A 19,292-nucleotide genomic window follows, 5' to 3' on the forward strand; every position below is an offset into this window, starting at 1 on the left:
ATGTGTTTACACTATGCTGCTACGGCACTAATCGTGGCGAGCGAGCAACGTAATTAATAGCTCGAGTAGTGTCTGAAATGTTGCTTTGCAGAGGTGCTCCCTAAATAGTTCACTATATAGATATGAGTAGGGAGTGAATGATTTCAAACACAACCACTTCACCCTCTCTAACAAGGCTTCTATGCAGGTCTCCCGAGGTGCGCTAGTCTGTGGCCGTCTGAGCCTCTCGTCAACCATATCCATTGTTGATGCAACCAAACTTTTAATTACGTGTTTTCAGGGCAGTTAGCATCTAATGCATTTAACAGAATAGAATACTTTATTGATCCCCCATTGGGGGAAATTTACAGTTCAATAAAGTATTCTATTCTATGCATTTAAGTGAAACACTCTATCAAACAGTTGCAATATTGCAACTGATGACGGTACACATCACCATCGTTTGATCACCCAGGCCTCCATTATTATCAGCTATTCTGCTGCTTGTCTATAAAATGTCAGATGACAGAGAAAAACAGTCCAAGACTACGTCTTGAAATAGTGTTTTGTCCATCCAGTCATTATCATGTAGGACTCAGGAAAGCATTTAATCCAAGATCTACATCTGAGAACCAAAACCAGACAACTTTATTTAAAACAAGTTGCTGGACTAACTGATTAATTAATTCTGAAATATTCCTGTTTGACTTAAACACCCTGTGATTCAGCCTGACAGATTCAGTAGCGCTGGCTTGTCACTAAATCACAAACTCACTAATTCACATCTAGCAAGCTGAACATTTCCCCCATGGGAGCGCTGTTCAGTTCATATAAAACTAGTTCCTCACATGCCAAGTGGCCCACAGCACAAGAAGGCAGCACACCTGTAGATAGAGACGCCTCAGAGTCGCCACCTACAGGGGAAAGAAGTAGTTGTAGCTACACTTGCACCACCTCCTGGCAATAGGCGTTATAGCTTTTTCCTTTTATTGTCGGCTTTTTGGTTTGTTCGTTGTGAATCTGCAAAAAGATCTGTAGAGGAGTTTGTTCATTTAAAAGACCAGCCCCAACATTAAAACAGGAGAAAAGCCACTGTAACTGAGCACACTCACGGCACAGAGCTGATTGTAGAATTGTCCCGTTTATTTTATACAGACACATACATCCCTTCTCAGATGGCTGGCTAAAGATGACATGGAATGTTACAGTAAGATTTGTTTTCTTGCATAAAATCCTCACTGTTGAAAATGTTGCAAAAGTAAGTGTTCATTTTTAAGATCGATAAAGCCCCAAGTTTTTGCATTTTTTTTCTTAATTACATCATCAACACTATCACCACACACTGTACATCGACGCAGCCTCTTCAGGAGAATGAAACAAACTAAACCCAGAGGCAACACTGCAATGTTTTTTTTTTGTTTTTGTTTTTTTTGTTTTTAAATTCTCTGTAGTTAACAGGCGAGTGCAGCCAGTCTGTATGAGAATGGAAAGGGGCTAATGCGTTATCAGCTCACATGAGAAGCATACGATGATGCGTATGAAGGTCGGGGTCATCAGCGTGGTCTGAGGCGGCCTTGGATCTCTGTTCACCATGGGTTGCTTCATGTCACCGTGGATGGGGACTCATGTGGAGTTCATGTCCGTGCGCTCGCGAAGCGCTCAGATGAAGAAGACACATTCAAGATTTCTTCATTATAAAAACAAGGAGCTGAGAGTGAGCCTGGTCAGGACTCTCCATTCTGGACTTTGGAGACAGGTGGCTGCATAAAGTCTTTAAAGGGCCCCAGGGCCTCCTTCAGGGCTGAGCTCACCTCAGACGAGGAGCACGTAATGCACTCTACCAGTGTGGGGTACAGGGCAATCACCTGAGCCCATGTGTTGCCATCCACTGCAGGCGGTAAAACAAAAGAACAGCAGAACAAGAGGGGGGAAAAATACAAAGGAGGAGCAGGGATGGGAGGGAGAGGAAGGAAGAGAATATGAATTGTGATTGAAGGCAATCAAAGCAATAATTTGCTTGATAAAATTCCCCACAGGCATATGGAAATGAGGTTTGCCTCAGAATAAAGGGCAATATAATGCAAACATGTTGAAGGGCACTTCAAAAACGTAATTTCAGAATGTCTCGCTCCAATCTATTGGAGTCACAAAAAAAAGAAAGAACATCATTTCGTGTAATTGACCTGGCTGGAAATGTAAATAGTTCTACCCAGATTGGAAATAAAACTCGTCTGAAAAACAGTCCCAGCTGTACTCTGACATATTTATCAGGAATGAATAGATGGTAGTTATGGTGACATTACTGGATTTTTTATTTTTTTTAATTGTATTTTTTCATTACGCCTCCTTGTCCTTCCAAGATTCATTTAATCACTGACACAGTTTGATACTCACCATTTTCTGGCTGTGTCTTTTTAAGTGAATCCATCAAAGTGCTGATAGCTTTCAAGACAAAGATAATCTCTGTCACTTGTTGCCTAAAATGAAAAAGACCAAAAGCTTCATTAGCTACAAAGACACAGAAGTAGGGGGAAAGTGAAAAAGACAAGCACAGAGGGGGAGCGCTAACAATTAAATTAGACATCAGATCATGGGTGTGAGTGAAATTAGAAACTTGTCCATAACAGAGTAAGTTACAATTTAAGTGTCCACATTATGCTCTTTTACAAGTTCACAATTTTATTTTTGTGGTCTGCTAGAATATGTTTATATGCTTTATTGTTCAAAAAACACATTTTATCTTCTTATACTGTACACTGCTACAGCACCTCTTCTCACCTTTGTCTGAAACACTCAGTTTTAGCTGCTGTCTCTTTGAGGCCCCCCTATGGAGCTCCAGAAAGCTAGAATTTATGCCTAGCAGTTACCTAAATTAGTCAAGTTGCAATTTACATCCATGTCTGTCAATACTCATACATGCAGCAGTGACAAAAAACAAAAATACTGAGTCAAATTCCTGCTGCAAAGAAGCTTCAAATCCAAAACCGTGGATGCTTCACACACATGTTCTGCCCGGCGACACAGAAGATATATTCAGTATCCAACCAAATGTGAAACACAGCCACAATCTCCTCTTCTGTCTCAGAGATGTGATGTTGATTACTGGCCGGAAAACGTGGATGTCGATGTCACAGTGAAGGCTACCTTATATAAAATGTCATCACCTCATCTGATTGTAGCCTATTAGACATCTGTGTAAAATGAATTCTTATTTAGGCTAAAAATGCGGTTTGTGAGTTCACAGCTGCCCTTGACCATCAAATTGTAATCAGTTCATCCTTCAGTCCAAAGAAATGTTGCTGCCAAATTTGAGGAAATCCTCTCAAGGCATTTCTGATATATCGCATTCACAAGAGCAGGAAAAACAAACCAAAAACATGACACCTTCGGCCATGGCTTACACTATCGCGAAATTCATAGCAGCCAAAAAATGTGGTTCAACTGGAGAAACACGAGGTGCAATCAAAAAGCTGCTTCGGCCGTGACATGGAGCACAGTCGCACGCATGTGACGACACTAAATGCCATGAATCAGGATTGCGTGTTGAGTCCTGTGTTACATGCGTTTTTTGGCCACTGGCAGGTGAATGGTTGCAATTTCACCATGGACCTTAAACTGGAGCAAAGGGCAAACATCATATTTTAGCAGCCGGGATGATCCAGCCTTCATGTCAAGGACCATCACAGGTGACGAGAGGTTTACCTGCAGCTCAGACCCACAGAGCAAACAGCAGTTTTCGCAGTGGGAGAGCCCGCCTTATACAAGATTAGAAACACGCCAATTACATGCTTGTTGTTTTCTTCAATGTGCACCACAAATTCATCCATCAATGTTGATTTCTACTGTAACATCCTGAGATGTCTGAGGAGCAAAATTTGGTGCCTGTACTGTGTCATGATGACTTTTGTGTGCTGAAACTGGGCAGACCGCCTGGTGACAGTGTGGTGATCATGCAAGATTTTTTTGAATCACCAACACAAATGTCATTCCCTACCTGCGACAATTGGCTAACTGTGACTTTTTCCTCTTCCCAAAATGACATGCACGTTACCATAACCACACAGTGAAGGAGATTCGGTGCTCATTGCAGATGATACTTGACATGCTTACAGAACCAGACCTCCCGGGAGGGTTGCAAGCGTGGCAGGAGTGCTGGGAGCAGTGTATCACGGCACAAGAACACTACTTTAAAGTGGACTGCAATTGAAAATGGCACCTTTTTTGCTATGTGCACATGCAGTCGCTGAACATTTTGATAGAACAATGCTGGACACATGGACAGAACTGGAGTGGACCTGGTTGTGTATTTGTAAATTCTCTAGTGGCTACAGGTAAAACAAAATGTGTTCTTCGCCAAAGCATGTGAACCATGTTCAAGGTTATCCACGTGTGGTGGTTTTACCTGGGCAGGGGGCACCTTCCGCTCAATCTTTCATCCTCTACGTAGCGTCGGAGAACATCCTGGGACCTCTTGAGGAGCACAGAGAGTGCCATGCGAGAGATGTAGCCCTCCTGCGGGGTGGACACCTTGTTGCTGAAGGAAAACTGCAGCAATGTCTCAAAACACACCTTAGAAAAATCCTCTCTCATCCGCACATCTATCTCTGCCTCTGTTGAGAGAAAACCATTTCCATATTAGATTTCAGAGCGATTTACCGTGAGTGGACAGAGCAGACTTTACTGTCTCACTCAGCACAAAAAGAGTTTGACATGAGGACATTGTTGGTGATAAACCACAGGAACTAAACCAAGAACTTAATGGTTACAGTATTGTTCCGACACTCGGCGACCCTGCTGTCTAACCAGTGTCAGTAATACAAGTAAGTCAAATTATTTTAGCTGCCAAAATCACATATTACCTGTGAATGAGGGAGACTGTGAGTGAATGGAGCCTTTATTGAGCATAGTCATGATCTGCCCAACAAAATCTTTGGGGATGAAATTGGCAAATGGTAAAATTTCTGTGCTGATCAACTGGACCACCTACAATGAGAAGGACACAAAGCAGATGTGGAGAAATTCTGAAGACAATTTTACATATCCTACTGGATGCTAAGAACAAACCTTTACCTCCACATCAATGGCCTCATTCTTCTGAAATTCCTGGATGGACAGGTTATCTGGTGGAGTGCTGCAAAAGGAACAGATTCAGCTTACCTCTTAGAATGTCTAAATTTTGCAAAGTCTGAATTAAGGCTTTAAAAATCTGTACCTTTTGGTAAAGAGAAAATCTTCAAAGGCATTGGCCAGCTCTGGCCACATAGTGTCAAACTTCCCAGACGAGGCGTGCTGCCGTGCCACCGGCAGTCCGATAGACAGCACCTTGAGTAGAGATGAAACGGCGAGCTTCCAGGTGCTCTCTGATGGACAGGCATACTTCAGACCTAAGGGCATTCTTAAAGTCTTGAGGGTAAAAGGAAATAGAAAAAAGAAGAGACAGCAATAACAATAGATCGTGAGATTGAAACACAGAGGAAGACTTCAAATAAATCTTTAAAACTGACAGCAGTACCCCAAACTTTTCACCTTTGTTTCTTTTATACTGACATGTGGAAAGATAAATTCATCGTATCTTCAAAGCAGCATTTCAAGACATTTTTACACCAAGCAGAGGTCCTATTGAAATTTAATTCAAAACCAAAAAAATAATGGACTGTCTTCTCTTTTCCGAGAACAGCTGGGTCCCCCCAAGGTTGAGATTTTTACAAGTATCGCCTTCTTGCTTTGGAGCCAAAATAAGGGTGGGGGCCAGATTTGGATCTGTCTATAGGGAACCTTCTGAATAGTTCCTTGGCAAATTAACTCTCCTCAGTTTGGGGTTTCCTATAAACACACTATGGGAAAAGAGCAGTTAAATGCAGGTGTAAAACGTGGAAGAAATTCAAGTCTGTCAGCTTTAAGCAGCTAAGCCTTTCTCTGAGTTCCACCAACAAAATGTTTCAACGTTTGATAGATTGCATTCGGAAAACGGTTGGAAAATACTGGGCATCAAGATCACTTCACATTATGGCTGCACAATATATCATTTCATCGATACAGCGTTGTGTGCGTGTGAAAGCTAAGTTCTCACTTTCCAAGAAAAGTCTGTCAGATAGAACGTAATTGAATCCATATACACTAAGATTTATTCACAGGACAGAGTTTGTTGATGTGCAGGCTCTACGTATGCACAGTAAAGTGACAAAGTTGATCAGAAACAGGCCCTCTGTCGGCATTTCTTGCCACCACACGAGGCTACATTTGCCCGATTATTTAAATCAGCACTACCAAGCCAGGAAAAACAGGTATTCAAGTCATCTTGTTAAAGCTCCTGTATCTCATTCACAACAATGCAGAAAAACAGAATATTGCAACGATAGTCTTGAGATAATTAGTGTCAGGTCAGAGAGAAGTGAAATCTGCCCAGAGGCTGATGAACAGACTCCCAGAATTAACTAGCGATTTTAAAATATAATGTACTAATTGCATGTCATTGGGCTTGTTTTTTCCCTCATCCCACCCTCTTGGAATGCAACTTACAACATTTATTCCTTACTAGCTTGTTTCAGGCAGCACAACAAGCTGTAAACACAACACTGACATATTATCACCTTATAAAGCTAATATGAAAAACATGTTAGCAGATACTGGCTCATTTATACATCCAGGACACAGAGCGAGATTAGCGTCATTGTGTTTATGTCCACATAATGAATGAAAGCAGCTGCCTGTTGAGGCCAAAGACAACCAATGAGTCAAGCTGTTGGCCCGAAAACCAAAACAATGAGTTAGAAAATCCTAAAAAGCTCACGAGAGCTCAGGCGAACTGTAGAATCGTGAAGGTTTGTCATTATGAGGAAGCCCTTTTTAGATACATTTCACCCACTGTTACAAACATTTTGATTACAGCCACTTTAATAGAAAAGCCACATTGTAGTTCCAAATTTAGGCTTTCTAGATCTAAATAGAATAAAAAAAATAAAAAATCGCAAGTAATCGGGTATGCCAGAACTTGCCTTAAAGTTTCAACCCACAGATATAACAGCAGTTTCCTGCCCTGTGTAATTCTGTAATTTACCATTTAAATTATAAAAACACACTACCACATTTTATGAGTACACAGGGTTCAACAATAATTGGGACTCAATGGGTGGCCAGTACAGAGTCCTTTACAAAAAGTAGACTTAACATGTCCCGCTTCTTTACTGGGCCAAACAAAATTTACCCATCGTTTAATGCTGCCCCCAGTCTAACTGTGAAACGTTCCCCACCGACATGCAGATTACAAACAAACATTACAAGTGCTTTGGTATTGAAAATAGGTTTTGAGGTTCCTATTATCTGAAAAAAAGTTTGTATTGTTTTGACAAAAAAACAAAAAAGAATTTCTATTAATTCCAAATGTTTACTAGAACTTTTGTGACCTTGGAAGCTATGAACATCCCGTCCTTGTGAAAATACCTTGATGATATTCTGCAGAACTTTCTCATTGATGACAGCTTTGTGACAGGCTGTTTTATGGTACAGGTCCACCACCACCTCCAAGGAGCGCTCAGCAAAGGGCACATAGTTTAAGGCAACCCATTCGGCCTGTGGGGGGAAAGAACATTTAACAAAAGAAAAAAACAGGGATGGGCATTAGTCTAATAAATTTGAGAACTGTTATCCCTAACTTTTGGCAGATCCACATTCAAAGCAGGGTTTAAAGGCACACTTTGTATATGTTTAAGTATACAAGTAGCACACAAATGTATTTAAAGTGACAGTGACAATTAGTCCACTATGGCTTTTGTTAAGCTTATATGCTGAAATGTTATAGCCGCACAAGTTACTTGATTCTACAAAGTGTGTCTTTAAGTAATAAAAACAGAACCACACGTGTGCATATGAACGTCACGAAAAATCACAAAAAAAAAAAAATCAACTGATAATGGACTCCACAGGACTGTGCACACAGAGGCATCACCACCAGTTAGTGGCAGGCAGAGAAGGGGGGAGCATGGAGTGAGTGAGAGACGCAGATGAGACGCGAGAGCCTACCATGCGGACCGATATCTCATCTGCCGCAGAGGGTAGGTCATCACCATTCAGCACAGCTTAGTACAACTACAGAGGTTGCTGAAAGAGATGATGAAACTCACCGGTGCAAACAGCTGGATCTAAAATGGTTATCCAGTGAGTAGTTCCAAGAAACAGAATGAGAGAAGAGTGCGATTAAACTGTTGTTTTGAAGTTGTATCGAATTTGCAGTGGCTTGTTGGCTAATGAGATTCAGCAATCAGGACCGATTTGGGGGAAATAAAAACACTCACTCCTAGCATCAAGGACTTCAGTGGCAATCTGACAACAGTGGATACAAGCCAAAAAGGCAATAAAGACCACCCATAACATCTGTTTGGCTAAGTGGGAATTTTGTTTGACCATCTCACTTAAACAATTTAAACAGATTCAGATAAACAACAATGCCCCACATACGGCTGTAGCCTACATGCAGGACTAACAGTCAGTCAGGATTTAAGACTTGAAGTATGTAGGGTGACTATTTCTTAGCATAACTATACCAGTCTGCCAGTGTTGGATGAAGACAACTCTCAGCATTGTGAGCATAATTAGCATCTGCTGGATTTTCTAATTTGATGGCAAGCCACTTGTAGTTTCCGAGAACAACAAGAAATAAAAAGACACCGATACTGAAACAATGTTGTGAAAATACTCTGCTGTTTTCAGAAATTAAGCAGCGTTGCTCAGGCTTACTTGGTGCGTTGGAAATTAAAGTTTTCTTTAATGAATATGAACTATGTTGGAACTGAAAAGCGGTGAAACATTTCTCTGGCATGCTGCCAGCAAGATGAATCATGAGGGAGGAAATCTGAGGAAGCAATGGCTCGGGGCTACAAATGAGGGTTCAGAAGAATCTGTTAATCTCATGAAGAGCCACGATAGGGGCTTCATAAGGACTCCATTGAAGGGGCAAGGGAGAGGAGGTGCTTTATGAATATCAGATAAGAGGCATGATTTTGCTGAGAATGGCTGAAGAGAGCGATGAATAACAGTGTACGCCATCCAACATTCTAATGAAAAAACTATAAAAAGAAATAAATTGCAAATGAAAACCGAGCAGTCAAACAGCCAGCTTAATTTCCTACCTGGTTGTATTTGGCATTGGCCACGTGTTTGGTTTCCATCCTGCCGTACTGAGGAGGCTTGCAGGAGAACTCCACGAAAAGTAGCAGCTGTTCAAAGATGGCTGGGTACATGACCTGCAGGTTCTCCGGGCCCACACAGATGGCCTGCAGCAGGGAGGGAAGGGAGGAACAAACACTGCTGACATCCACCACGGGACTGCATATTGCATAATTTAGCAGACTGACACATTCTTTCCTGGGCTGAGATGATACAAAATGGGAATAGATAACTGACAGGGAGAGTAAAGGCTTTCTCAAAAACACTGAATTTATACTATAATGTAAACATTTTATGATGGCTTGGTTAAATAAGCAATCTGAAGATATCCCCTCTGAGAAATTGTAATGAGCACCTTTTTAACATTTCCTGACATTTCAAGGCTGAATAAATAAATTAAAGTTGCCAGAATAATCAAAAATGAAAGGAGAAAGCGAGAGGGATGATAGACAACATAGGTCTTCCTTCAGGGTTTGAAGTGGAAAATTACATTGTACATATTTAACAGCACAAAGTCAACATGACACTGAACCCTGCCCTTATCTTGACATGATTTGTATGCTGCAAAGAGTATTGTATTTCATATGTTAAACATATATTTTTTACCATTATTTTTTCCATTTCCTTCCCCACCTTCTGCAAAACATCCAGCGCAGTGAGCACAGCTTCCTGCAGGCTGGTGAGTACCGCCTCAGTGTACGAGGGGAGGATGAAGGGCGAGGCATCACTGCTGATAGGCACAGACACGGCCCCATGGAGGATGACCCCTAGCTTTTTCAGATCCTCCATGCTAAAGTTGGCTTTGATGTGCTGGTAGAGTGCTGGGAAAATCTGGATCAATGCTGTGAGGAAGGGCTGGCTAGGGATGAAGGAGAGCTTCTCTGTTGGGCCACTAGGCGGCCTTGTGCTGTCCGTTCCTGTTCGATACCACGTGTTCCACGCAGACCACCACAACGCCGAGTCCTCTAACGCTGACTCCTCCCCTGGCGGGGGCGCCTGCAGCTCAGCACCATTGTACCGCGTCAACCGTTCAACGAGCGAATCTGAACGCACCAGGGGTCTGCCAGGGCCGGACGCTGAGAGGGGGTCGATGAGCACTGGTGGGACGCCCATGGCGGCGAGCGCGTCACCTGCTTTGTCCGAGTCTTTAACAGGTGTGACAATCTGTAGGATCTCTTGAAAGCTCTTGAGAGCGGCCAGGGAGACCTCGTTGTTTTTGCTCAAGGCGGCCGACTGGATGTGGTTCAGCAGCACCTCCCAGGCCTCAAAGAAATCCCCTGCAGATACACAGCGAAAGGATGGCACAGTGTGAGGCTGCCAATTAGCAGCATGTGTCAACTGGAAATAATTGTGACATTTAGCACTTTGATATATGAGGTTTCAAGCCAACATGAGGCAGCGAGTAGTTCAAAGGGGCCACGTAGCCATAACTATGGCCACAACTGCAGGCATCTAAGCCTTTTAGCACTGTATCCTGATCTGTCTGATATGGTTATTAGGACCACTTTGAACGCTGCACAACCATCCTTGGGTCGCCCATTTAATGAGGTAATTGCCAGCTATTCAGTTATTTATTATATCTATGTTGTATGTAGAACAAGGCAGTCTTCATCTTAGTGACTTTATGCGTACTATGTTGGGAAGGTGGTGTATGTTATGAGCCACCTCTTGTAACGAGTGAGTCGAATACAGTTAATGAGAAGCAGATGTTCTATTATTCATATCTCCCTGGAATATTAATCCTGTCCACATGAGGCGCAACTAAATGAGTGGCAGTACACCAGTAAAAAAAGCCAGACTGTGTGTGAACTATTCCTACACTGGGCACAGATTTATGAATATGTTTCAACATGTATACCAGACACACAAACTGAGTGTCTACAAACATTGTGTGTGGGCTCACCCAATTGCTGAAGGAGATACCGCCTCGTGTTAAAAATGCGTGCCACCCCAGCTAGTGTCAGCACCCACGTCTCTGCCCACTGCTTTTCAGCGGTATCGCGTGAGTGGTGGATGAGGATGTTCCCGCCACCGGACTCGATCTTCTCCTTGTCCGCCGTGGTGGACGACGTCCTCACACAATCTAGCAACTGGAACAATACCTAGAGGTAACACAAAGATATTTTAATCAAAAAATTCAGTTTAGAAGTGCCAGAAAATGTGTCTTTTTTTTGTTTGTTGTAGTAATAACATTGTTGACAACCTCCTGCCATATAACACAATCTAATGACAAGGACAAATTCTAGCATGTTACCTTCCAGACCACAATATGCCATGTTGGCTGCTGCAGCAGGGTTCCGTGGGCGGCGATGGTGGAGAACAATGTTTGCCCGGCGCTTTTACGCACAGCAGGCCGTGGGTCGACACACAGCTCTCCCAGCTTGGCGTACAGGCACAGCCACAGGCAGTCGAAGGGAGGGGCGGGGTGGAAAGGCCTGTTGAGGGTCTCTCCTCTCTCCTGAGCCTGCTTCTGTAGCGCTTCCTCCTCCCTCTCCAGCTCCTGTGTGATGGCTTCACCCCTTTGGAAAAAGTAGTCTGAAATGTTCCACTATGGGCAAAAAGGGAAGTGGGGATAGAGAATAGGGGCGTAAATCGAGGAGGAAAGGTGGTAAGATGCTTCTAGCGGTTAGGCTATCTATTACAATAAAGTAATCTCTGAGGAACTGCCACACTTCAAGAGAAATAATACAGCAAACCACAGGTCAATATTACACTTTTCATGTCCTGAATACTGTACAAAGTATCTATAAAGTGTCAGTGGAGCAGCTGAGTGCTGCTAAATTGGATACAATCATGCAAAAAAGGAAATAAGTTATATTGTAATTGTTTTATCATATTAAAAACACTTTGTTTGTTTTGGAAAATTCATATTTGAAAAGAAAAGTTACCACCATGTCACTCGATAACAAACAAGTCATATTATCTGTTAGCATAGCCATGCTTCTCTGTCATTGTTTATCATTTACCAGTTACATCATATCATTCTACTGGTGGCCTCTCAAAATCTCTGGTTGATCAAAAGTTGCATTACGTAAGAGCAGAGCATTCACCATCTGCAGGACTCCTGCCTGTGTGTATAAGATAACGCTTGAAAAGGCAAGACATCTGTAATCTCACCAGTAAGCCAATGGACGTGAGGCTGATGTTGAGCTCCTGGTTCTGGAGGCCAAAGCTGCCGGCTACATCCACTACGATCTGGAGGCACGTGCAAGGCATGGTGGGTAGGAAGTCTGTTACCACCAACTGCAGGCACTGGAAGGCTGTTCGGATCAATGACTCGCTGAAGGGGAACAAGACACATGGCACACTTTGGTTTAGTCTCTTGAAATATTTGCAGTGTAAATGTGGATATAAAAGGATTTTAGGATGGTTTAGGAAGTTAACTATTTGCATTTATCTTAAAAGAAGAAATATTAGTAGTGATAAAATGGGTCATATAAAACCTCCCATGTGCTCTTACCCTTGATCATTGCGGATGGCTCCTATAACACCCAAAACAAGGGGCCATCCAGGCCCCAGGCTGTCGCCCTGGCTCTGGAGGATCTGCAGCACACATTCGAGCTGTTTCTGCCGAATGTCTGCATGCAGCACGTTGGACAACTCCTTCAGGGGGTTCAGCAACAGAAGCTGCAGCCGCTTGGGGATTAAAAGAGGAAGCTACTGATTGATTTGTTAACTGACAGTTAATTCTTATTTTGTAAATTATGCTATCACAATGCTGCATTGTACACAATTAATAGAATCAAAATCTGGCAGACAATAAGCATATTTTATACACACTGTTTCACGTATTGTGTCATTGCACTTAGAAACACAGTATTTAAACACAGCAACATACAGTGGTAGGCTTGTGTGCACAGTGGGAAAGGCCATAAAGAAATAATGTGCATTTCTGTTGGAGAGTTATTATTTTTATGGGTCTGCACTGTTCTATTAACCGTCACACAGTTCCTCTGCCCTCTTTTAGATAAGCTCTGTGCAATTCCCTTTATCTGTTTCACGAAGGTGAAGGTCGTGGGCTCTGTGTTTATGAGTGACAACAGAAAACGACTGTAGCATTTCTGTTTTTCACATTTTAAGCATTTGGCAGACACTTATCTGTCATGACTTACAGTGGAAGGGATTTCTCAAATGTCAGCATTACAGTGAAACCCATTAAAGACAAACAGTGCACCTATCAAGTAAAATACTCCAGTGTCCCTACAAAGTTCATAAAATACAGAAATCCTCAGAACAATGAAAAGCATTCTGGTTTTTTTTTTGAAGGGGGGTTTGTAGCTTAGTTTGTCCTCAACATTGTCACACAACTGTCTAAAGCAGATCTTAGTTTTTTTTGTTTTGTGTTGATCATAAATGATTGTGGTGTTTCCTACCTGATTTTGGGCCAGTGGGGGGTCATGTTTATAGGCAAGGCCAGCTTTTATCAGCGCTGTCAATGCCTCAGCCCCCCACTCTCTCATTCTGGAGTTTGGGTGCTGGCAGACCTGCAGGACACATCACATACACAAATGCAGACACGTGCGCACAATGACAGATCTGATGCAAAAGCTATTCAGAGCAGTTTTTCCCAGCAGTGGCCATAGTGGGTGGGCGTGAAACAAGTAGGTGAAATAAACCACAGACTGCGTGATCGCGACTGGGATCCCCTGTGACAACAGATTATGCTGTGACAGACAATGTAATCATGGAAGTACGGATGCACATGGAGATGGCGGGCTGAGCAGAAACCAGTACAACAGTGTGGTACAAAACCTAAAGAATCCCTGTGAAAACATTTTAGCTCGATCACAATCATCCCTCTTTACTAAACTCATTTGAATTTTTATGGCATCAGACTTTTAAATTCTAAAGAGGAAAAGCAGTCTTGCACAAAGACAGACTGCTAAGTAGACACTGTAGTTGTACTGCTTTTGAAACCCAGATAATCCATGTGCATCCACTTAAAGTCTCACATTTTCATCATAGTCTTAAATACAATCTACATCTGCAAAAAAAAAAAAAAAACATAGGAAAGGTGATGCCATTAGCACATTTTCTTTAACATAGCACTTAATTTGAGAAAGCACGCAAAGAAAGATATCCAGCATTTTATCTAAGCATACTTTGCAGGTACAGCTTTAGATTTTGCTTCTTTGACAAATCAGGGCTTCACATTGACAAAGTGCGCACAGTAATGCAGGATCAAACAGTGACAGCGGAGCAAACGCACTGTGGACACATTCTGACATAGCGACCTCTCAACTCCCAACATGTAAGCGTCAGATTGAGAGGGAAAGAAAACAGATTGGAATAACAAGATAGATGGGGAAAGATGATCTTTATAGAGGAGAGAATCTGAGCTTACCTTCTGCAAAACAAACAGGTGTGCAAAGAGAGGGGAGATAGATAAAGAAAATGAGAAAAGAACCTCCAAACAACCACCTTTATAGATATATAAAAGAGCATTTTCTCATAAAAATATGAGGACATGACTGCTAGCGACTACAAAAAGTGCAGAGTACACCCTGTCTCTGTTACAGCAAGTTCACACATATGGATACAAACAGCTGGCAATGGGTGGCCTTTAATGAATCTGTAGTTCTGGGTGTTGGGCAGAGCATGTAAATTAACTTTAGCGGCTTAGGTTTTTTCTGACATATCTGCTGTGCTGTATCGTATTACAGGTTGTGTTTTGTTGTACAGTTTTTTTTCTTGAGTACACAACATCATAGTCTCAGGACATCCTTTCAACCTTGCTGAAACTATTTTAAAGGCACAATGATGCCCAAACTCTCAAGTCAGGTTAGCATTTCAATCCTCTGACAGTCCCAGCCTCGTTCATGGCAATTAGCTCCTGCCTGGCTGCTGCTCGCTCTACGCCAGTGAATTTTTTTATTAAGTTGAGCCTCTGTCAACTTTCTTCGGTGCGGTAGCAGGATGTGTTTTTTGAGTCTGTTGAGCTAAGCAGGGGGTACGGCTCTCATTCACAGTGAATAGCACCTGAACCTCCTGCTGGCTCTGCTTTTCAATGTGCAAGCAGCCCATTAGGAACTGATGAACGTGCAAATATACTGAACCAATGTACACATCACAGCGTTAAGTGAAACGCATGAACAATGAAAAAAATCCTTCACACACTTCAATCTAATACAAATTAAACCCCATCATTCAGAATTTATTTAACTGTGACACAAATTAATAACTTTCACCTTTTCTGTATTTTCAACCATTTTTCTCCTTTAAGTCACTTGACTGAAGCTGCTTGCAGAAATAATTTTATTTTTTACTTAAGGGGCTCTTGTGCTCCAGTCTCTGTGGAAAAATGTCCTTATTAGAGCCTTAGCACTCGGTAAAATAATCCAAAAGAATGAAAGGGCCAATTACACCATTTTGACATTCTTTTAACTTCTGGTATTCATTATTTTGAGAGATTTGTTCCAAATCTTCAATGAGATTTCTAATGAGACCATCAGCTTTGGAAAACGTAACCTGATCACTCATGTAACAGATCAGCAAATGAAAGGACTTCATGTCTGATCAAAGCATAACCAGAAAATTAAATTACATATTCAAAGTGGCAGAAGGTAAGCTTTGTCAGCAACCTTGGCTGACAAAAATCAGACCACATTTATTAAGAACTTTATCTTTCATTGTTTATTTTTTGGTGTATTATTTCTGCTATGTCATTTAAACGAAGTGCAGTCACAATGACACTGTTGAACAAAAATCCTTCATCTACACCTCATTTGTTTAAGTTGAAAGCAGAAATTACCTCCAATAAATGACCTGTCAGGGGTCTCCACAGGATCTCAATACGATCCATGTTCACCAGGCCAGTTTCCAGCAGCTTGGCAACTGCAAATAGAGATGGTTCCTGAAATATGAACAGAAACAGTAGGTAAATACTGGATACCTTGTATACCAAATGCAAGTTATCAAATTTTCTGAGATTTAACCAAATCATGATTAAAAAAAATAAGAATCCTGAACATTAGTGAAATGCAGAAACTCTTTACCTTGTTATTTCCATAAGCCATTTCCATGGCTTCCAGAGAGAGGGAACAGAGAGCATTGATCAGGTGATGCAGGGACACATCATCCAGGTACCTAAGCCACACAAAAAACAGACATTGCAGATAGATTACATATGTATATTTCACTTAGTATTAAAATGTGAGAGGAGATTTTAAACAGGAACCACTATTCTCTCTCTATAAGAACATACGGTATTCTTCAGAGCTGTTCAATTAATATTTATGAAGATTTTTTTTAAGGATATCTATTTAAAAGCATCAGAATGAGTAATTGGAGATTCTATACTGAGTGCTCATATTCAGAGATAAAAGATTGATCCTTACTGGGAGCTCTCAAATAACCTAGACAGGATGTTGGAGATGACAGGCAGGTCTGTCATCACTGCTGTGGTCAGTACCTGTTCGGGTCAAAGACATAGACACTTAGATCATCTCTTTTAACAATGAGCTGAGAGGCAAAGAGTCTCAATTAATGCTTAAATACAGAGCTTAAATAGAAGACTCACTGTACTGGGCCCCTCCACTGCTCGACCAGGCTTCAGGGCACCACCCACCCCTGGCTTAAGCCCCAGGATCCACACTAAGTGCTGGGAGAGAAAAGTAAAGAAGATGGAGAGCTGGAATAGAAACTAAATCTATATCAACTGAGAAGGTCTTGAAATGTATACCAATGTCCAGCTAGATATTTAGCTTTTTGTTCACACTTGATAGGAAGATATGTAAATGAGAAAGTTGCACAAAGCACAAACAGTTTTAAAAACAAGTGATATAATGTTAGAGTTATTCTTGGCAGTTATTTCTTCCCTGACAGACAGTGCAAGTATACATTTATGCATGCGTAAATGTAATGGATATGTACAGTATGTGCCGTGTCTAATTAGTTATGGTTGTGTGCATACTTGTGTGTAGCTACAAGTCAATGTGTGGTACTAGCTGGTTGCATTACCTGAAGTGTAGCCAGTACCAGTTGCCAGGAGGTGCCCAGAACTGCCCCGTGGCAATGCGCCAGGTTCAACAGGGTTCGCATACACTGGATGTTCTTGGCAGTCAGCTGACAGAGGAACAGTCGGTTATAATACAGTACGTTTAAATGCAAATGATTCCAGGCATTTATCTAATGCACTTGATCAAAACAGTCCATTATGTAGAAAGTAGAAGAAAAAGCTTAAATTTTCTGTCTGTCTAAAATTATAATCCATTAGTCATGCAGTATAATGTTGGTCACAACTATATGAATTGCAGTTACAAGAGAGGGAGGGGGAATACATGAGCACAGTGTAAAGCTAACAAAAAACAACAACAACAATAATATATTAACATTACTATGGGGAAAATTCTGATTGCAGCATCATTATTCCAAGTCAGGGTCAAGGTCACTGCGCATGTATTTTAAAATGTTATTGCCCCTGAGGGAAATTAGATGCACAAGCATGCCTGACGTGCCTGTGTTAATAACCGTTGTCCCTTACCTGAATGGTGCCTTGAGAAACAAAGTCTCTGTTTTTATGAGGGTATTATTAGTGGGTGTTGTGCATATTATGCATATTAATAACACCTACAGCCTGGTAAACAAATAGCTTTGCTTTTACCTGAGTATGTGTGTAGCTGCTCAGAGAAACAAGCTGAGATGGGACTGCTTGTTTGTGAATTAGACATTTAAGTGATTCTATATATAGTCTATGTACACAATACAAATATATCATATTAATTACACGGTTTTATTATATATACTATACTCCTAAATTAATACTACAAGTTTGAATTGAGTGCTACCTAAATTATTGTTCAAGGTTTGGTTAGCGTTTTTTCCAGTCTTGACTTTGGAGCTCATTTAGACTTGGCATCACCCTTTTTATGAATTTGTCTTGATTTGGATTCAATTGTGTTTTTGGTCATGACTAGAGTTCTCCTTTAGAGAGGTTGTATCCTCCCCAACAGCAACAGTTTGGCTACTTTTTGCCACTATTGTCTCTTTACTGGAAGACTATTGTTTGTATAATTTGTCTCGATTACAAAATCTTCACAAGCCTTCATTCTGGAAAACTGTTACATGAATTAAAATATTAAATGTCAAGTGTAACCATTGCCTCTTCAAAACTGTGTGTGTGTGTGTGTGTGTGTGTGTGTGTGTGTGTCCTCACCACCACAGTGCCCTGGGGCTGGGCGGTGAGTGGCTGCCCCACAGCCACCACCTGCTGATGGGATTCACTGGAGGGGCTGATAATCTGCACACTCTGGCCCTGGATCGAGTAGGCTGCGGAAAACAGATCCAGACAAATGCATGTGCATGTGAGCGCGCCCGCACACACACACACGCGCGTGCACACACACACACACGCAAAAACACAGGAGCCTCGTCTTTCTATGGGGTTCAGTGATACACACAAACAGATTCTGTAACAAGCTTACGACATGCAAGAAAAGCTTTCTTAATTAACTCCAAGGCAAACATCCATCGTGAGTCAAGACCCAATTTGCCAGCTTTATCTCTACAAGCTGATATGCAAATAGTGAATGTCTGAGCAGTTGGTTTGAGAGCAGCTGTGTGTGTACGTCTACATTCCCCAGACACGTTCTCCTTGGTGTTCCTAATTAGAAGCCACAGTAAAAAGTTATGGATTAATGCAATAAGAGTAGGGCAACAGGGACAGGCAGAGTGCCAACAGTTTACATGTTGAGCACATCTAACCATATGGGGATCAGAGGTGCTCATTAATATAACATAAACACACATGACCAGAGGCCATCCTCAGGGTGATAGAGGGGGGGATTTGTAATGGTTTGTAGTATTATTCAGGAATTTTGGTTGTATTTGTGGGGGCAATTAAGTCCCTCTTGTGAGGTGCAGCGCACACTCTGCTGTCTGTGTAGCTTTAAATGATATTCTCAGTAGTCAACTGCAGAGCCGTACCTTTGCTGGAGAGGTTTGCGGCGTTGCTGCTGAGAACAGTTAGGGCGTAGTGTGGTGGCAGGGAGGCCTTGCAAATAGCTGTGATGAAGGCATCACGGGGCGTCACCAGGCCTAGACGTCCACACAGTGAGGCCATGGTCAACTCTGCTTTGAGGATGTTCTCTGTGGCCGTCTCATCAGTGCTGAACACAGGGGACAAAAGCAGAAGAAAGAAAAAATAAATAAAT

The 19,292-nt window shown here is 41.8% G+C and overlaps 1 protein-coding gene across 8 annotated transcripts in view; it reads right to left on the reverse strand.

Annotated features, from left to right (window-relative positions):
• Nucleotides 1-1,101: 1,101 nt before the first annotated feature.
• mon2 (MON2 homolog, regulator of endosome-to-Golgi trafficking) overlaps nucleotides 1,102-19,292 on the reverse strand; it is a 37,156-nt gene continuing 18,965 nt past the window's right edge. Inside the window, exons 14-36 of one of the 8 annotated variants that reach the window (XM_008284010.1) lie at nucleotides 19,066-19,247; nucleotides 18,296-18,408; nucleotides 17,101-17,205; nucleotides 16,661-16,741; nucleotides 16,479-16,552; nucleotides 16,137-16,227; nucleotides 15,893-15,994; nucleotides 14,486-14,488; nucleotides 13,515-13,625; nucleotides 12,602-12,768; nucleotides 12,259-12,421; nucleotides 11,396-11,689; nucleotides 11,045-11,243; nucleotides 9,748-10,418; nucleotides 9,105-9,248; nucleotides 8,100-8,117; nucleotides 7,420-7,548; nucleotides 5,192-5,382; nucleotides 5,050-5,110; nucleotides 4,839-4,962; nucleotides 4,382-4,589; nucleotides 2,374-2,456; nucleotides 1,102-1,867 (exon numbers count right to left, since the gene is read on the reverse strand). In XM_008284010.1, the coding sequence (XP_008282232.1) occupies nucleotides 1,704-1,867; nucleotides 2,374-2,456; nucleotides 4,382-4,589; nucleotides 4,839-4,962; nucleotides 5,050-5,110; nucleotides 5,192-5,382; nucleotides 7,420-7,548; nucleotides 8,100-8,117; nucleotides 9,105-9,248; nucleotides 9,748-10,418; nucleotides 11,045-11,243; nucleotides 11,396-11,689; nucleotides 12,259-12,421; nucleotides 12,602-12,768; nucleotides 13,515-13,625; nucleotides 14,486-14,488; nucleotides 15,893-15,994; nucleotides 16,137-16,227; nucleotides 16,479-16,552; nucleotides 16,661-16,741; nucleotides 17,101-17,205; nucleotides 18,296-18,408; nucleotides 19,066-19,247 (3,478 nt within the window). In that variant the 3' untranslated portion in view covers nucleotides 1,102-1,703. Of the gene's footprint in view, nucleotides 1,868-2,373; nucleotides 2,457-4,381; nucleotides 4,590-4,838; nucleotides 4,963-5,049; nucleotides 5,111-5,191; nucleotides 5,383-7,419; nucleotides 7,549-8,099; nucleotides 8,118-9,104; nucleotides 9,249-9,747; nucleotides 10,419-11,044; nucleotides 11,244-11,395; nucleotides 11,690-12,258; nucleotides 12,422-12,601; nucleotides 12,778-13,514; nucleotides 13,626-14,485; nucleotides 14,489-15,892; nucleotides 15,995-16,136; nucleotides 16,228-16,478; nucleotides 16,553-16,660; nucleotides 16,742-17,100; nucleotides 17,206-18,295; nucleotides 18,409-19,065; nucleotides 19,248-19,292 lie in introns of all 8 variants that reach the window. The other 7 variants (XM_008284013.1, XM_008284008.1, XM_008284014.1 and 4 more) reach the window with 7 other exon arrangements.

This window comes from Stegastes partitus, unplaced genomic scaffold (assembly GCF_000690725.1).
Source record: "Stegastes partitus isolate 25-593 unplaced genomic scaffold, Stegastes_partitus-1.0.2 Scaffold337, whole genome shotgun sequence".
Taxonomy (NCBI): Eukaryota; Metazoa; Chordata; class Actinopteri; family Pomacentridae; genus Stegastes; species Stegastes partitus.